We start from the raw sequence: 17856 nt of genomic DNA, 5'->3' as shown, positions 1-17856 counted from the left end.
GAGTTCCCTCAGGGCAGATATCCCCATCCCCTACCCGACTCCCCAGCATCAGGACTGTTGCTTAATCTATGTCTTTCTGGAAAGAATTAGACTCTTAGGCAGTACTGCTGAGGCTGGGCTGTGGCTGGAGCAAGCCATTCCTGAAGCTTGTGCAATCAGCTCTGCTCTTCTTGACCCTCTGGCTGGCACCCCAGATTGGGGCACAGTGGGAGGGGTAGATGTGGGAGGGTGGGTGGCAGCTCTGTATCGCCCTCTTCAGTCCTGAAAGGACAAACTGTGGCACAGCCTCCAGACTCCTGGAGACCCAGCTCCTCTCCAGGAAGCCAAGTTTATTCACGTCTTATCTCTCCACCTTATATCTTCTCTTTTTTCTGTCCGCAATGACAGTTCTGAGGACAAAGGCTGAGGCCCTAAACAAACACCCATGTCCCCCCACAGGCACAGAACTGGACCCCACAATCTCCACTTGTCCTTCCACCACCCCCAAGCCTCTGTACCTTCACAAAGCTCCAAGGGGTTGGTGAGATTCTCCCCAGATGAAGAACTGAATCCCGGAGCACAGTGGCAGGCAGTGCCATTGACACATGAGGAGTTCGCAGGGCACCACTGAGCACAGGCTGTGGGGACAGACATGGGGATGGAGACATCCATTCCTTTCCTCCAAGGAATGAAGGAAACCAGCTGCCAGCTGGGGGTCCAAGGGCAGAGGAAGGGAGGGAGAGTGGGAGGGAGGGATGGAGGGAGGGGGAGAGATGACTGCCATCAAAAGAGGAAGAGCTCAGAATATTCTCAACATTTGGGATATAAGAAACAACTTCTCTTATTCCCAGAGAACCATTTCTAAACCTCACTTTTCTTTTTTCTGTCCATGATGACAGTTCTGAGGACAAAGGCTGAGGCCCTCAACCAATACCCATGTCCCCCCTCAGGCACTTGACCTGACCCCACAATCTCCACTTGTCCTTCCACCACCTCCAAGCCTCTGTACCATCACAGCTCTCCAAGGGGTTGGTGAAGATCTCCCCAGATGAAGAACTGAATCCCGGAGCACAGCGGCAGGCAGTACCATTGACACATGAGGAGTTCGCAGGGCACCACCGAGCACAGGCTGTGGAGGACAGATGTGGAGATAGAGACCATGGTCAGAAGGTCCAAGGAATGAAGGAAACCAGCAGCCAGCTGGGGCTCCAAGGATAGGGGAAGGGAAGGAGCGTGGGAGGGAGGGATGGAGGGAGGGGGAGAGATGACTGCCATCAAAAGAGGAAGAGCTTGGAATATTCTGGGCATTTGGGGAGGAAGAAACAACTTCTCTTATTCCCAGAGAACCATTTCTAAACCTCACTTGAAAATAAGCCGCCTTCTCCCACTTGTTGGTGAGAGGACCCAGATCCTGGCATGCACTCCCCGCCTTCCCCAGACTCACGTTTACTCTTCTGGGTTACAGGTCCCATTGGAAACAGCAGCAGCACCAAGAGTCCTGGCGCAGAAAGACAGAGATGACAAAGAGAGGAAGGTGGTGCTCCAGTTGCAATCCATTTCCTCATGGCCATCGCCTGCTGGGGAGGTGGCTGTGGCCCTGCAGCCCACCACTTTCCAGCAGCATCCCCAATGTTCCTATGCTTTGCCCACAATCCAGGACTCTGCCTTTCCCTCCCATCTCCCAGGACTCCTCAAGGAATCGGTCATTGACAGGCACAGCCCTCCTGCAATCTCAGGTGCTACATGTAAGTGGACATATCTTAGAAACTCCAACCTCTCCCAAAGGAGGTAGGACATTTGAAGGAGAAAGTCCTCAGACTGGTGTGACTGCCTATATTCGGGTTCTTTGTTCTCTGCCAATGGCAGAAATCTACTTCAAGGATTTCTCTCCAGGATCATTCCTCCCTATGAAGGTACATGTTTCAGGGCATACAAGAAGAGGATGGGTATTGGAGTCAGAAAGCCCCAAGTTTGAGCCCTAGCTCTCAATGATGTCAGCAGGGCATCGAGCTCTGGAATCAGGAGAGGGGGCATTGAGAATAGATGAGATATGGGAACAAAGGAACCTGCAGGTAGAGCCACTATCCCCTGGTTAAGTGCCTCTCTAGGTTCACCACCCATGGCTTCTATGGTTCCCTCCAAATGAGCTCCTGGTCCTCCTATAGTGCACTGAGGGCACAGCTATTCCCCTTGATCTTCAGTCCTTCCCTAAGGAATAAGTCAGTGACAGCAGAAGGCTTGTGATATGAAACCATTGTGGGTGCAAAGGGAAATCTACCCTATAGGCAATACCCAGTCTACCCAACCAGGTGAGCTGATGAACCCTATGAAAATTTTTTCACATCTGTGTACCTTTACACGATCTTTCTTCTCAGGCAAAGGAAAACCAATTTCCTCTTCCATTTCAACATTGTGTTATGTGACAGAGGACCCTGGTGGAGAATGCATTTGGAGACATGCCCAAGTCTGCCTCCAAACTTCCACCTGGTGGCCATGCGTCTTTGGAAATGCCACCTATCATTTGAACCACAATTTCCCCCAGTGCAAAATGAATACAATGGTAATAATAGGATGAGCTTTATTATGGTTATAGATAACTAAAGACTAACAAAGGGTTAGGATAGTACTTGGCACAGAACAAACAGGCAACACATGTCTGCCAAAGGGAAAGAAAGAGTAAAAGAAGAAAATGAAGTTTTCCAGTAAGTGGCCTGAGGAGACCTCTAAAACTGGCTCACTAATCACTGGACCCAGAACACCCCACAAAATCTTGCAAATCAAGAGGTTCAAATCTTCATGTTGACTCTAAGAGCACTTGTGAAACTGCCCAGGTCATTAAGAGTATGCATATTCGAAAAGCTACAAAGTATGGGAAAGATGTCACTTTAAAGAAGCAACGTGTGCCATTCCTTCATTACAATGGTGGAGCTGGTAGGTGTGCCCAGGCCAAACAGTGGGGCTGGATGCAGGGTCTGTGGCTCAAAAAGAGTACTGAAGTCTTACAGCACATACGCAAAAATGCAGAGAGTAATGCTGAACTTAAGGGCTTAGATGTAGATTCTCTGGTCCTTGAGCACATCCAGGTGAACACAGCCCCCAAGATGCAGCTCAGGATGTTCAGAGCTCACGGTCGGATCAACCCATACATGAGCTCTCCCTGCCACATTGAGATGATCCTTACTGAAAAAGAACAGATTTTCCCTAAAGCAGAAAAGGAGGTTTTGCAGAAGAAAAAGATATCCCAGAAGAAACTGAAGAAACAAAAACTTACAGCCCAGGAATAAATGCTGAAAAAAATGCAAATAAAAGTAAAAGGAAAGATAGGAAGGAAGGAAGGAAGGAAGGAAGGAAGGAAGGAAGGAAGGAAGGGAGGGAGGGAGGGAAAAGAAAAGAAAAGAAAAGAAAAAAGAAAAGGAAAGGAAAGGAAAGGAAAAGAAAAGAAAATGCAGAGCAGTGATTCTCTCCTCTTCCTCTAGTAACTTCCCATTTCTTTCCCATTAACTGAGACATACTTGTGTCTGGATCAGACTCTGGGGTCAGGCAGAATTACATACTCACCTTGGTTCTCTCAGGGTCAGAGTCCCAGACTTCTATTATTCCCTCTTTACCCATAAAACACTCCTTTTCTCTTAGGTCTCTGTTCAGTGATAAAGAGAGCCAGGCTCCAGGGCCAGACCGCCTGAATCCAAAACCCAGCATGGAGCTGCCCCTTGGGAGAGCTGTTCAGGCATTTCATGCCTCAGGTGCTGTATCAACTATGCCTCTTCAGTATTCTAAAGTGTGGCATCTAAAGCAGGATCAAATGAGTCCTAATGTCCCACGTGTATGAACAAAGTTGTTTATTCTTCTGAGTATATTGTACATGCACACCTAAAAGTGTAAATATCTTGAAGAAACTAACTTTGCTATTCATTTCTTTTAACTGTCCACAGCAACTCGTACATTACACCCTCCAAAATGTGCCCAGTTTTTACAAAAATCATATTCCACAGATGAAAAGAAATGTGGCTATTTTCATAAAAACCAAGAAATAAATTACAACCAACGACAACATATAAGAAACACCTAACCTACTAGGGAACAGGTGTAATCCTAAGCATTGAAGGAAATAAAGACTAATCAGAATTAAGCTGACCTCACTGATACTGGTTTTTAATAATTCACTGTTATTGTACTTCAAATTATATGATCTTGCATCCCCATCCCTGGGTGTGTATATTCAGAGAAAACCATAATTTGAAATGATGCATGCACCCCAATGTTCATTGCAGTACTATATACAATAGCCAGGACATGGAAACAACCTAAATGTTCATCAACAAAGGAATGGATAAAGAAGATGTGCTACATATATACAAAGGAATATTACTCAGCCATAAAAAAGAATGAAATAATCCCATTTGAAGCAACATGGATGGACCTGGGGATTGTCATACTGAGTGAAGTACGTCAGAGAAAGACAAATATCATATGATATCTCTTCTATGTGGAATCTAGAAAAATGATACAGATGAACTTATTTGCAAAGCAGAAATAGAGACACAGATGGGGCATGGGATGAACTGGGAAATTGGGATTGCCATATATACACTACTATGTATAAAATAGATAACTAATGAGAACCTACAGTTTAACACCGGGAACCCTATTCAATGCTCTGTGGTAACTTAACTGGGAAGGAAATCAAAAAGAAAAAATGGATATAAGTACATTGTCTATATATATATATATAGCTGATTCACTTTCCTGTATAGCTGAAACTAATGCAACATTGTAAAGCAATAATACTCCAATAGAAATTACCTAGAAAAAGGAAAACCCAACCTACTAGGGAACAGGTATTATCCTAAGCATTGAAGGAAATAAAGAATGATCAAAATTAGGCTGACCTCATCGATACTGGGTTATTATACTGTTATTGTGCTTCCAATCATTCCATGACCCATACAAAGCCCAAAACCAAAGGACAGGTTTTTCTTAGTGCATTAGAGTTTTTAGAGAGTTTGGCTGTGCACCTGTCTGAAAAAACTAGTACAGATGGCGTGATGGTTAATTTTATGATTCAATGTGGCTCAGCCACAGGACCCAGATATTTGGTCCAACACTAGCCTAGATGTTGCTGTGAAGGTGTTTAGATGAGTTAACATTTAAGTCAGGAGACTTTCAATAAAGCGTATTACCCTCCATAATCTGGGTGGGCCTCATCCAATCAGTTGAAAGCCTCACAGGAAAAACATTGACATCCTTCAAGAAGGAGAAAATTCTACTTCCAGAGGCCCTCAGACTTGATGCAACAACAAGTCGTCCTGGGTTTCCAGCCTGAACCCCTGTCCTGCAGATTTTGGACTTTCCAATCTCCATAATCTCATGAACCATTTCCTTAAATAAATCCCTTTCTCTCCCTCTCTATGTACCTCCTCTTGGTTTTGTTGCTCTTGAGAACCTGGACTAACACAGGTGGCAAAATGAGACATCTATGTTAAATCCTCAAGTTTCCCTAGGAATAAGTTTCACCAAATTTCTCCTTTGAGTACTTAATGTATTTGAGTAAATACCCTTCTTGAAATTTCTCCTCTGCTCTCCCTTGTAGAGATAGTGGGAAACCCAGAAATAAAGCAAAAGCCAGAAGTAAAGCAAAGAACAGAGAAAATTCTCAAAACTGGATAAATAGTCCCAGATAGCTTTAGCTGCCTATCGCCATTGTTATAATTCTACATACCTGGCAGCAAACTTAAATATCCATTTCTCATGGTGCAGAGACCAACAAGCCCAGCCATGCAGGATGCCTTATCTTGGTCCGTGTGTGTTGAAAGGACTTCTAGTTTTCAGTGCAACTTGTGCTTTACGTGACCTGAAAGGAAACTGCTGCTCTGGGTGATTTCTTTCCCATGTTCTGCCTGATGATTACGTCTCTGAAATTTCTAATTCTAAGTATTTGCATGGCATTACTAGCATTTGTACTGCAAGCTTCCTAAAAGGTGGTTCTTATACACTTTTTATATAGGAAGACCTCCTATATCAAATACAAAGAATCATTCTATTGGTCTTTTTGGCCCTATGAGGACCTTGGCTCAGAGTGACTAGAACAATCTATTTACTATATATTAACAGATTTCTTAATTTTTAAGTTGTTATTTTCAAATGTAGTTTCAGAGGAAGTTGCAAAACAATACCAAGAAGTCCTGAGAAAGCTTCAGCCATTTTCCTGCAAACATGACATTTTTATGTAATGATTAGTCTGTATGTGTAGATTCCTGTAACTGTTACTGCAATCAAGATACATAAATATTCCATCACCTTGAAGGTCTCCCTCCTGCCACCCCAACATCCCTAAACACTGGGATTTTTGCTCTTCAGGAATCAACATGGTCTGAGATTCATATTTGCTGACAAAAGAAAATATTCCTGATATATTTTCAAATATAGGAAAAACATACCCCTCAAATTTTCCAGGAGTCTGTGTAGTGGAATTATGGCAATTGTCCTTTTCTGTATTTTTTACCTATGTTTTGTTTTCTGCATGGCTATCTGTATTAGTCTGCTAGGGCTGCCACACCAGAATAGTATATAGACAGTGGCTTAAACGGCAGAAATTTATTTTCTCACAGTTCTGGCGGCTAGATGTCCAAGATCAAGGTCCGCAGGGTTGGTTTCTTTTTTTTTCTTTTTAACTGAGAATGGAGTTTTTTAATATTTATTTATTTTGGGAGGGGTTGGGGGGTGCATCAGGTCTTAGCTGTGGCATGTGTGATCTTTGTTCTTCGTTGAGGCACATAGGATCTTTCATTGAGGTGTGTGGGCTTCTCTCTAGTTGTGGTCTGTAGGTTTTCTCTCTCTAGTTGTGGTGCACTTGCTCTCTGTAGTTGCGGTGCCAGACCTCTGGAGCACATGGGTTCTGTAGTTGAGGTGCGTGAGCTCAGTAGTTGTGGTGCACGGACTTCGTTGCCCCAAAGCATGTGGGGTCTTAGTTCCCCACCAAGCGTTCAAACCCACGATCCCTGCATTGGAATGCAGATTCATTACCACTGGACCACCAGGGAAGTTTCAGGGGTGGTTTATGATGAAAGCTCTCTTCCGGCTTGAACAAGGCCCCCTTCTCACTCTGTCCTCATATGACCCTTTCCTCTCTATGTGGAAAGAGAGAGATCACTGGTGTCTGCTGTCTTCTACCTCTAAAGCTTGAGCTCTGCACTCTACATCTCTTGGCAGCACCACTGCCCCTTTCACTTCACTTTTCCTTTGGCCTGTGTTCCCTTGACAAAGTGCTTCTGTGCTGCTCCCTAACTCTGCAGGTGCCCCACAATCTCTGATGTGGCTGTCCACCACCCTCAAGCCTCTGAGGCTTCACAGCCCATCGTGGGATTGATAAAGGTCTCCCCATATGGAGATATGAATCCAGGATAACAGCGACAGGCAGAAGCACCAAAGCATGTGGAGTAAGAAGGGCACCTCCAATCACAGCACACTGTGGACATGGAGACCATGGTCAGAAGCCGCAAGGAAGGGAGGATGCCAGCTGCCAGCAAGGGACCAGAGAATGGAGGAGGGGAGGGATGGCTGCTGTCAAAAAAGGAAGAGCTCAGGAAACCCTGGGCATCTGGGGAGAAAGAAATCATTTCTCTGAACCCTGGAGGAAGAGTGTTTCTGAGGGTCAATTTGCAGAATAAGCCTCCTCTCCCTACACTCCCTCGTTGGTGAAGGAACACAGATGCTGGTATGCAATCCCCAGCTTCCATCCCTAATGGGCTGGCTGGGCAGACTCACCTCCAGGGTTCAGGGCTACAATTCCCAATGGCAACATCAGCAGCACAGAAAGTCCTGGGGCAGAAAGACGGGGTGACAGAAAGGAGAGTAGAGCTCCAATTTCAACCTCTGTCCCCAGGGCCACTGCCTCTCCACTAGGTAACTCTTGTGCTGCAGCCCACAGCTTTCCATCAGGATCCTGGAGGCTCCCTGCACCAGGCTCCTGCCCTTTTCATGGAACCTTTCCCCTCCAGCTCCTGGGATTCCCCAAGGCAGCAATCACCAACAGTCATGGCCCTCCTGGAACCTCATGTCTACAGGTAAGCCAGAATATAGGCAGACAGCTGATGACAGGGACAGATCTTAGAATCTGCAATCTCTCCCAGTGGAGAGGATAAATCTCAAAGGAGAAATTCTTTACTTTGGTGTGCCTTTGTTCAGACACAGACAATGGTAGAAATCGCCTTTCTCTTCAAGGACTTCTTTCTCAGGATTACTCTTCTACCTGTTTTAGGACATACAAGTGGAGAGTGGATTTTAGTCAGCCCAAAACCTGAGTCCTAGACCCTCCACTTACTGTATGACTTTAGGCACTTCACCTTTTGAATCTGTTTGCTCAACTGCTTAATGGGTATTATAACAATGAAAATAGGGACTTCCCTGGTGTCACAATGGTTAAGAATACACCTGCCAATGCACGGGACACGGGTTCTATGCCTGGTCTGGGAAGATCCCATGTGCTGCAGAGCAACTAAGCCCATGCACCACAACTACTGAACCTGCACTCTAGAGCCCTCGAGCCACACCTGCTGACCCCATGTGCCACAACCATTGAAGCCCTTGTGCCTAAAGCCCATGCTCCACAACAAGAGAAGCCACTGCAGTGAGAAGCCCATGCACTGCAATGAAGAGTAACCCCTGCTCTGCACAACTAGAGAAAGCCTGCATGCAGCAATGAAGACCCAACTCAGCCAATAAATACATACATTAATAAATAAGAAAAAGAGGGGAGTTTCTGAGAAAACAATGAAGTCTTGGAAATTTAAAAACTATACATGAATGCCAAAAATTCTTTTAAAAATGAAAATAGGCTGCCATTATTATATAATGATACAATCAGGATTCATTGAGATGTTAAATCAAAGTGCTCGGTAAAAATAAAAGTAAAAAGCAGTCTTTCCTCTTTTTCTCTATACTGCTTTCCTGACCTAAGATACACTTAATTTTGAGGCATACTCAAGGATCTGACCATCAATAACTTTCTTGGCCTGGGTCTCCTAATGACAAGATTCCTTCCTTTTTACTGGTTCCCATTCTCCCCAGTAATCCTTCTTCCCTTCCTCTATGTGGCACAGCATGTTGTTCCAGTGAGCGAATTCCACAACAAGATGGACAGTTTGTAACTGTGACATTGGACTCTCAGCTTCTTCATCTGCAAAATGGAAATTATGAGTCCCTATTCGTAAGGTATTTGTGAGCCTATGACTTCAAACATGGAGAAGAAGCCCTGGAACACAGTAAGTGCTTAATAAATCTTGGGCTTTGGTTACACTCTCCTTGAGTCCCTTTATTATCAAGCAGGACAGCGCAACTAAAACTTTACGTTCACTATTAGGTTTCTCTTGTGGAACTTTACTAATTTATTCACAAATGTAGATATACGTTCACTAAAATTATAAAAAATAAATAAATGAGTAAATAGGAGGAAAACAACCTTTAATCCCACAGCTTTGATCTTTGGAACTCATCCAACCTCCTCCAGGCTGATCCTTCCTTAAAAACCAGTTCGCTTTGTGGATGGACCTAGAAATTGTCATACACAGTGAAGTAAGTCGGAAAGAGAAAAACAAATATCTTATATTAATGCATATATGTAGAATCTAGAAAAAATGGTACAGATGAACCTGTTTGCAAGGCAGAAATAGAGACACAGATGTAGAGAATGGACATATGGATACCAAGCGGGGAAAGGAGAGGTGGGATGAATTGGGAGATTGGGAATGATATACGTGCACTAATATGTATAAAGTAGATAACTAATGAGAACCTGTTGTATAGGACAGGGAACTGCCCTTCACCCTACAGTAGAAACTAACACAACATTGTAAAACAACTATACCCCAATTTTTTAAAGAAACCACCATACATAGTAAAAACAAACAAACAAACAGAAAAACAGTTCTCTTGATTGTCTTAAACCCACCCCCAACCCACCCCCCACACACACATACACACTCGATACTACTCTCTCCTCTTCCCTTTTGTTGACAAATGCCTAAAAATCAATATCCAAGGCAAGTACCTGCATTTCATCACTTCCTTCACATTCCTGGGCACTACCTATGAAGATGTGGGGTCCAGGGTCAGAAACAGAGGCTGAATCTGTGCAAGCCAAGCCTGGGTGGGTGTCTCAGGTATTCCTCGCCAATAGCATCACTTTCAATAGGCTGGCACCAATACAACACCCGCTACAAGTATGAATGAGCTTGGAAATCCTTCCCCTGTCAAGCCTTGAGATGAGACCGAGCTGCAGCCAACAGCTTGACTGAAGCTTTGTGAGAGACCCTGAGCAGAGGACCCAGCTAAGCTGCACCCATGTTCCTGACACAGATAAAGCTGTATAATAAATTTGCATTGTCTCAAGCTGTTAAGCTTGGGGGGTAATGTGTAATGCTGTCACTAATTTTTTTAATTTTATTCCTTTCTCTCTTTCTTTCTTTCTTTCTTTCTTTCTTTCTTTCTTTCTTTCTGGCTGTGGTGGGTTTTCCTTGCTGGGAACCGGCTTTCTCTAGTTGTGGCGAATGGGGGCTACTCTTTGTTGCAGTGTGAGGGTTTCTCATTGCAGTGGATTCTCTTGTTACAGAGCACTGGCTCTAGGCACATGGGCTTAGTAGTTGTGGCACACAGGCTCAGTAATTGTGGCTCATGGGCTTAGTTGCTCTGTAGCATGTGACATCTTCCCGGACCAGGGATTGAACCCATGTCCCCTGCATTGGCAGGTGGATTCTTAATCACTGCACCACCAGGGAAGTCCCAATGCAGCCATTAATATCTAATACACCCCATAACAGAATTCTCCTTGATGAGGCTCTAAATTATCTTCTCAGCCTTATCTTCCCCTCCACAGCAGTGTGTGCTCCTCTCACACCTGAGTGTTGGAAGGCCAGGACTTATCTTACCCTGCTCCTGCCTCAACAAGGCTCCAACTCCAGCCAAGAAATGATCCATCCTATGTATTGGACAACATGGGGAATATAGCCAATATTTTGTAATAACTGTCAGTGGACTGACTGGAACTTTCCAGAGTTTTATTGAAATTTTTTTTAATTTTTTTAACTGATGAACATAGTGCCCAGGAGCACAGCTGCAATGATGTATCTCTCTGCATTTCCTCTATTGACAAGCCTCTATTTTTGGAATTCATAACTCAACCACAGAAATAGCTTTGCATTAAAGCAAAAAAAAAAAAAAAAGGAAATGATCCTTTCTAAGCCAAGCCTAAATGTCAGCTCTTTGATAAAGAAAAAAAGATTAGCAGATATGTAAGCCCAGTTTGGTCAGTCCTCCTCAGATACAGCTGCCTGGGCAAGGAGCCTGAGGTTGCCCACTTGCAGTGAGTCCCCAGTAAAATACAAGGAGAGGAAGGGAATGAGTAGAGGGACCGTGTGGCTAACTCAGCCCATGGGTCCCCTTAATTTAAGATCACCTGTGAAGTGGACTGAATGGTGTATTAGTCAGCTAGGACTGCCATCACAAAATAGCAAAGACTGAGTGGCTTAAACAACACAAATGTATTTTCTCACGGTTCTAGAGGCCAGAAGTCCAAGATTAAGGTGACAGCAAGATTGGTTTCTGGTGAGAACTCTCTCCTTAGCCTGTAAATGGCCATCTTTGTGCTGTGTATTCATATGGCCCTTCCTCTAGGCACACACTCCAGGTGTGTCTTTCTCTTCCTATAAAGACACAAGTCCTATTAGATTAGGACATTACCCTTATAACCTCATTTACCTTTAATTATCTGCTTAAGGGCTGTATGTCCAATGATAGTTTTACTGGAGGCTAGGGCTTCAACATACGCATTTAAGGGCAACAAAATTTAGTCCATAACAGTAGTATCCTCTGAAAATGCATGCCTACTCCATCTCTGAATGAGATCTTATTCCAAAATAGGGCCTTTGTGTGCATAATTATTTAAGGTTCTCAGGAAAAAATCATCCTAGATTAAAAAGGTGGGCCCTGGATCCAATGACTGGTGTCCTTATAAGAAGAAGGGAGGATGCAGTGAGACACAGAAAGACAGAAAAGGCCAAATGAAGACAGAGGCAGAGATTGAAATGATGCTATCTTACGACAAGTAACACCCAGGGCCACCAGATACTGGAAGAAGTAATGAAGGATTCTCTTCCAGAGTTTTCAGAGGACGTATAGACCTGCCAATACCTTGACTTCAGATTTCTGGTATGGAGCTGTGAGAAAAATTTATTTTCTTTAAAACCACCAAGTTCGCTGTGCAGTGGAAGCTAACACAACATTGTAAAGCAACCATAAGCCAATAAAAAATTAACTAATTAATTAATTAAATGTTTTTTTTAAGGCACCAGGTTGGTGATAATTTCTTACACCAGCTGCAGGAAACTAATACTACCTACAACTTGGATCTGGATCTAGCATACAGGTTCTGGAGGCAGCCTGGTTCCATCACTTACTGTGTGTCTTTAGGCAGGTTACAGAGCTTTTCTTTGCCTCAATTTTCTCATCCATAAAATTGGGATAATAACAACACTTACCCCACAAGGCTGATGTATGGATAAAAATGAGTAATACTCATAAACTACTTACTAGAGTAACTATTACATAGTATGTGCTCAATAACTGTTAGTAGCATTAATACATTCATATGGGTATTATGATTTGAAATCAGCTTTTCAGCCATCAATGAAATCAATTGTGATTGGATTTGTATCCAATAAAATATTCCAAATTTTTCCTTTCAAGATTGAAATATTTTGCAAGAGCCAATACATGGAAACAACCTAAATGCCCATCAACTGATGAATGGATAAAGAAGATGAGGCACATATAAACAATGGAATATTACTCAGCCATAAAAAGGAATGAAATTGAGTTATTTGTAGTGAAGTGGATGGACCTACAGTCTGTCATACAGAGCAAAGTAAGCCAGAAAGAGAAAAATAAATACCATATGCTATTTCATATATATGGAATCTAAAACATATGATATTGATGAACCCAGTGGCAGGGCAAGAATAAAGATGCAGATGTAGAGAATGGACTTGAGGACATGGGGGTGGGGGAGAAGGGGGGCAAAGGGGAAGCTGGGACCGAGTGAGAGAGTAGCATTGACATATATACACTACCAGGTGTAAAATAGCTATTGAGAAGCTGCTGCATAACACAGGGAGATCAACTCCATGATGGGTGATGACTTAGAAGGCTGGGACAGGGAAGGTGAGAAGGAGTCATGAGAGGGAAAGGATTTGGGGATATATGTGTAGATGCAGCTGATTCACTTTGTTCTATAACAAAAATTGGCACAAGTGTGTAAAGCAATTATATTCCAATAAAGGGCTTACAAAAAATCAAAGAAAAAAGAAAGACTGAAATTCTAAGCTCTTCAGGCAATTTCTTTTCCCTTTTCTCATTATATCCTTCCCTAAAATGTGACACCCAGAGTAGGAAATATATGAGTTTTGGTAACATATATGTCATTTTATATTTTGGTTTATGTCATGGATTCTTGAGTGTATTATATGTAAATATCTACCTTTCCAAATCTGTGAAGGCAGTAACTTTGCTTTCTACTTCTTTTACCATCTGCATAACACGTAGGCCAATATTTTATATGCAGAAGTTGCCCAAGAAAAGTGGCCACTGGTCAGATGTTGCGTATCCCACAGCAGACTAATAAGAACTGAGGCTACATAAGTGATAAATGTTTCCTCACAATCAGCAAACAAATTAGAAAGCATGTACTGAGCACCTGCATACTCACCAGGCATCAGAGAGAAAAAAACAATAAAGACATGAAAGTTGACATCTCAGGACCTCCTCCTCCATTCTACACTAATGTACTTCAAATTATCCAGTGGCCCACAAAGAGCAACAGATTAACCACATCAGATCTTTGTTAACACGCTTGGGGAGGGAGAGGTCATAGTATTCTGGGATTTCATCCAAAGCAATAATCCCATGGGTAGAAAAATGAAAAATCCCATAGAAGCTCCAAGTCTTTCCCTTGACCAAAGTGCCATCCTCTTCTCTTCAAGAAGCTAATACAAGTAAAATCCTATTTTCCCCTTTATTCTTTTACTTCTCCAGATACTACAAAGCAAGTCAAGAAAAAAGCCAAAAAAAAAAAAAAAAGGAAAGGATTCTCAAACTGGATAAATAATTTCCATATCACATTTGGGGGGTATAAAACACATTCAATGGGGTGCATGAAGTGTGCAGATCATAAGTTCCCAGCTTGATGAATTTTTATGTGTTGTAAACCCATGTAACCAAGCAATCAAGACATAAAACATTTCCACTCCCCCAGAAAGCCCCCTCTACATCTTCCAGGTGATAATTCCCCAAAGTGGGCATAATTCTGACTTCTCTCACCTAAGATTACTTATTTCCTGTTCTTAAACATTCCCAAATAGTTTGCAGTGAATCATACATGTTGTTATAATCCTACCTTCCTGAATGAAATGGTAAATAGCTACTCCTCATGGTGCAGAAGCAATGAAGCTCAGTTGTAGAGAACTTTTGACTTTTGATTTTAAGTAAAAAAAAAACTCCTATTTAAGTAAACCACGTGAGAATTCATATGTGTGGGTTCCCTAGATAAACTGGGAGGAAATATCTAGCATGAATGCTTTCTTCCTCATATTTTATTATCAGACCCACAGTTCTTCTTTTTACTCCTGGTATTACCAGTAAAAATATAGCCAGCTTACTTGGTGGTGGATCAGATTTCCTATTAATATAGGAGCAAAGGATGAGACTGGCCCCAACACCCCCCCCCCCCAATAAGGCAGTTTTGTGAATACTTCATTAAGCATTCCCACAACTCTTTAAAATTAGCAAAAATTTACTGGTATTCAAAGAGGAAATGTGTCTGATATCATGAACTAGCAGGGCCAAGAATCAGATTAAGCAAAGCCTCTGCTCTTTTGACTAAATTGCTATCTTGTCTAATTAATATAACCTGAGTGGATGCACAGAAATACAGAAAATGAAAAAGAAAATAACTGGAATAGAGAACCTAGCCTGCTGCCTGGAAATACACAGGGAAGGTCATCAAATATGGCATTAATTGTAAGATGAATCCTGAGGGATGGCTAGACAGTAGGCAGTGTGAGCTGAGGGAAAAGAGGATGGAGAATCTCAGAGGTGGGTATTCTACCAGATAAGTAACTGGGATCACGTGACTGCAATCCTTCAGGGCTTGGCTAGGAAATGTGAATTTCTTCTGGAGATCAGTAGAGAATCAGAAAGAATCTTGGTCAGGGGAAGGATGTTTCGAAGTTCAGAATCTATGGCAAGTGTGTATCTGTGCAGAGGGTAAGCTGGAGGTCAACACAACACCCAGACCACTCTACATTGGGGAAAAAGATTCTAGTTGGCATCCACCCACAATTAGAAAACTCCCTGGGCAAGTCTATTCCTACAAAGAAATCAAACAAACTTCCAAACATCGAAGAAAAAAGGGTTTCTCTGTTAAGCTGTCAAAATTGGGATGATCATGAGGGCATCATCTGCATCTCTCCGGTCACTGGGTATGGATGTCAAGTAGCAGATTGATGTGGCAGAAACACAGCCTCAATGTGCCCTCTCTGGGGGATCATGGAATTGAAAGACTCCCAAAACCGGAAGTCAGGTATCTCCAGAGTCCCCAAGCTAGAAGTTCTGGATTCTGGACCTGGAAATGGAAGTCCATAGGTATAGTGATTCTGCCTCCATTGAAAGCTGTTCACCTTGGAATTCAGGAGTGCAGAGCACACTTGGGGAGACATGGATTAGGATTCTTGGGGTCTAAGCATGCCTGATGCCCAGCCTATGGTTCAGGATCTGGTGTTTTGGGAATTAAAGCAATAGGAATCAAAGTGTGGAGGGACCCAAATAAAAAATGTAAACTTGAAGTAGTCAGATAATCAATGGACTCTGAGGGACAAGGACGTAAAGTCTTGGGCAGACTGACCCTGCAACCCAGTGTTCTTCCAGTGCAGGGCATGGTCTCCTGAAGTATCTCATTATGGGAAAAACAAAACTCCAAATCAAGGGCTGTTCCCTCAGGCTAGCACTATATAGAACTGGTATAAAATCCCTCTGATGGGCACTAGTCCCCACCACCAGGAAGCCTACACAAGCCACTGGAGCAACCTCCCCACTGGGGACAGACAACAGAGTTAAGAAGAACAGTGACCCTGTAGCCTGAAAAAGAAAACCCCAAATACAGTAAGATGAACAAAAGGAGAACACAGAGAAAGATGCAGTGATGAAGGAACAAGGTAAAAACCCACAAGACCAAGCAAATGAAGAGCAGATAGGCGGTCTACCTGAAAAAGAATTCAGAATAATGATAGGAAAGATGATCCAAGGCCTCAGAAATAGTACAGAGGCACAGATGGAGCAAATGAAAGAAATGTTTAACAAGGAGCTAGAAGAACTAAAGAGCAAATAAATGGGGATGAACAACACAATAACTGAAATGAAAAATACTCTGGAAGGAATGAAGAGCAGAATACCTGAGAGAGAAGAACAGATAAGTGACCTGGAAGATAGAATGGTGGAAATAACTGACATGGACAATAAAGAGAAAAGAATGGAGGACAGTTTCAGAGATCTCTGGGACAACATTAAATGCACCAACATTAAAATTATAGGGTTCCCATAAGAAAAAGAGAAAATGAAAGGGCCTGAGAAAATATTGAAGTAAACTTTTGAAGAGATTATAGAGATTATAACTTCCCTAACATGAGAAAAGAACTGGTCAATCAAGTCCAGGAAGCACAGAGAGTACCATATAGGATAAACCCAAGGAGAAACACACCAAGGCACATACTAATCAAACTATCAAAAATTAAATAAAGAGAAAAATATTAAAGGCAGCAAAAGGAAAGCAACAAATAATATAAAGGGGAACCTCCATAAGTCTAACAGCTGATCTTTCAGCAGGAACTATACAAGCCAGAAGGGAGTGGAAGGATATACTTAAAATGATGAAAGGAAAAAACGACAACCAAAATGACTCTACCCAGCAAGGATCTCATTCAGATTTGAAAGAGAAGTTAAAAGTTTTACACACAAGCAACAACTAAGAGAATTCAGCACCACCAGACCAGCTTTACAACAAATGCTGATGGAATTTCTCTAGGCAGGAAACAAAAGTGAAGAAAACACTTAAAAAAATAAACCCAAAACAATTAAGAAAATACATATCGATAATTACCTTAAATATGAATGGATTAAATGCTCCAACCAAGAGATACAAATGGCTGAATGGATACAAAAGCAAGACCCATACAAATGCCATCTGCAAGAGACACACTTCAGAACTACAGACACATGCAGACTGAGAGTAAGAGGATGGAAAAAGATATGCACATGGAAATCAAAAGAAAGCTGGGGTAGCAATATTCATATCAGACAAAATAGACTTTAAAATAAAGACTATTATAAGAGATAAGGAAGGACACTATATAATAATAAAGGGCTTGATCCAAGGAGAAGATATAACAATTGTAAATATCTATGCACCCAGCATAGGAGCACCTCAATACATAAGGCAAATGCTAAAAGCCACAAAAGGGGAAAAAATAGTAACACAATAATAGTAGGAGACTTTAACACCCCACTTACACCAATGGACAGATCATCCAAACAGAAATTAAATAAGGAGACAAAAGCTCTAAGTGACCCATTAGACAGATGGAATTAATTCATATTTATAGGACTTTCCATCCAAAAACAACAGAATACACTTTCTTCTCAAGTGCACATGGAACATTCTCCAGGATAGATCACATCTTAGGTCACAAATCAAGGCTCAATAAATTTAATAAAATTGAAATCATATCAAGCATATTTTCTGACCACAACACTATAAGACTAGATATCAATTACAGG

At 42.3% G+C, this 17856-nt stretch overlaps 1 protein-coding gene across 1 annotated transcript in view; it reads right to left on the bottom strand.

Moving 5' to 3' along the window:
• Positions 1 to 17856, bottom strand: part of LOC130836241 (adhesion G protein-coupled receptor E2-like) — an 86569-nt gene that overhangs the window by 53112 nt on the left and 15601 nt on the right. Inside the window, exons 2-4 of the mRNA XM_057708308.1 lie at positions 7744 to 7797; positions 1424 to 1477; positions 989 to 1108 (exon numbers count right to left, since the gene is read on the bottom strand). Of these exons, the coding sequence (XP_057564291.1) occupies positions 989 to 1108; positions 1424 to 1477; positions 7744 to 7797 (228 nt within the window). The remainder of the gene's footprint in view (positions 1 to 988; positions 1109 to 1423; positions 1478 to 7743; positions 7798 to 17856) is intronic.

Source organism: Hippopotamus amphibius, chromosome 15 (genome assembly GCF_030028045.1).
Source record: "Hippopotamus amphibius kiboko isolate mHipAmp2 chromosome 15, mHipAmp2.hap2, whole genome shotgun sequence".
NCBI classification, from domain to species: Eukaryota; Metazoa; Chordata; class Mammalia; order Artiodactyla; family Hippopotamidae; genus Hippopotamus; species Hippopotamus amphibius.
This window is presented reverse-complemented; position numbering and strand designations above follow the sequence as displayed.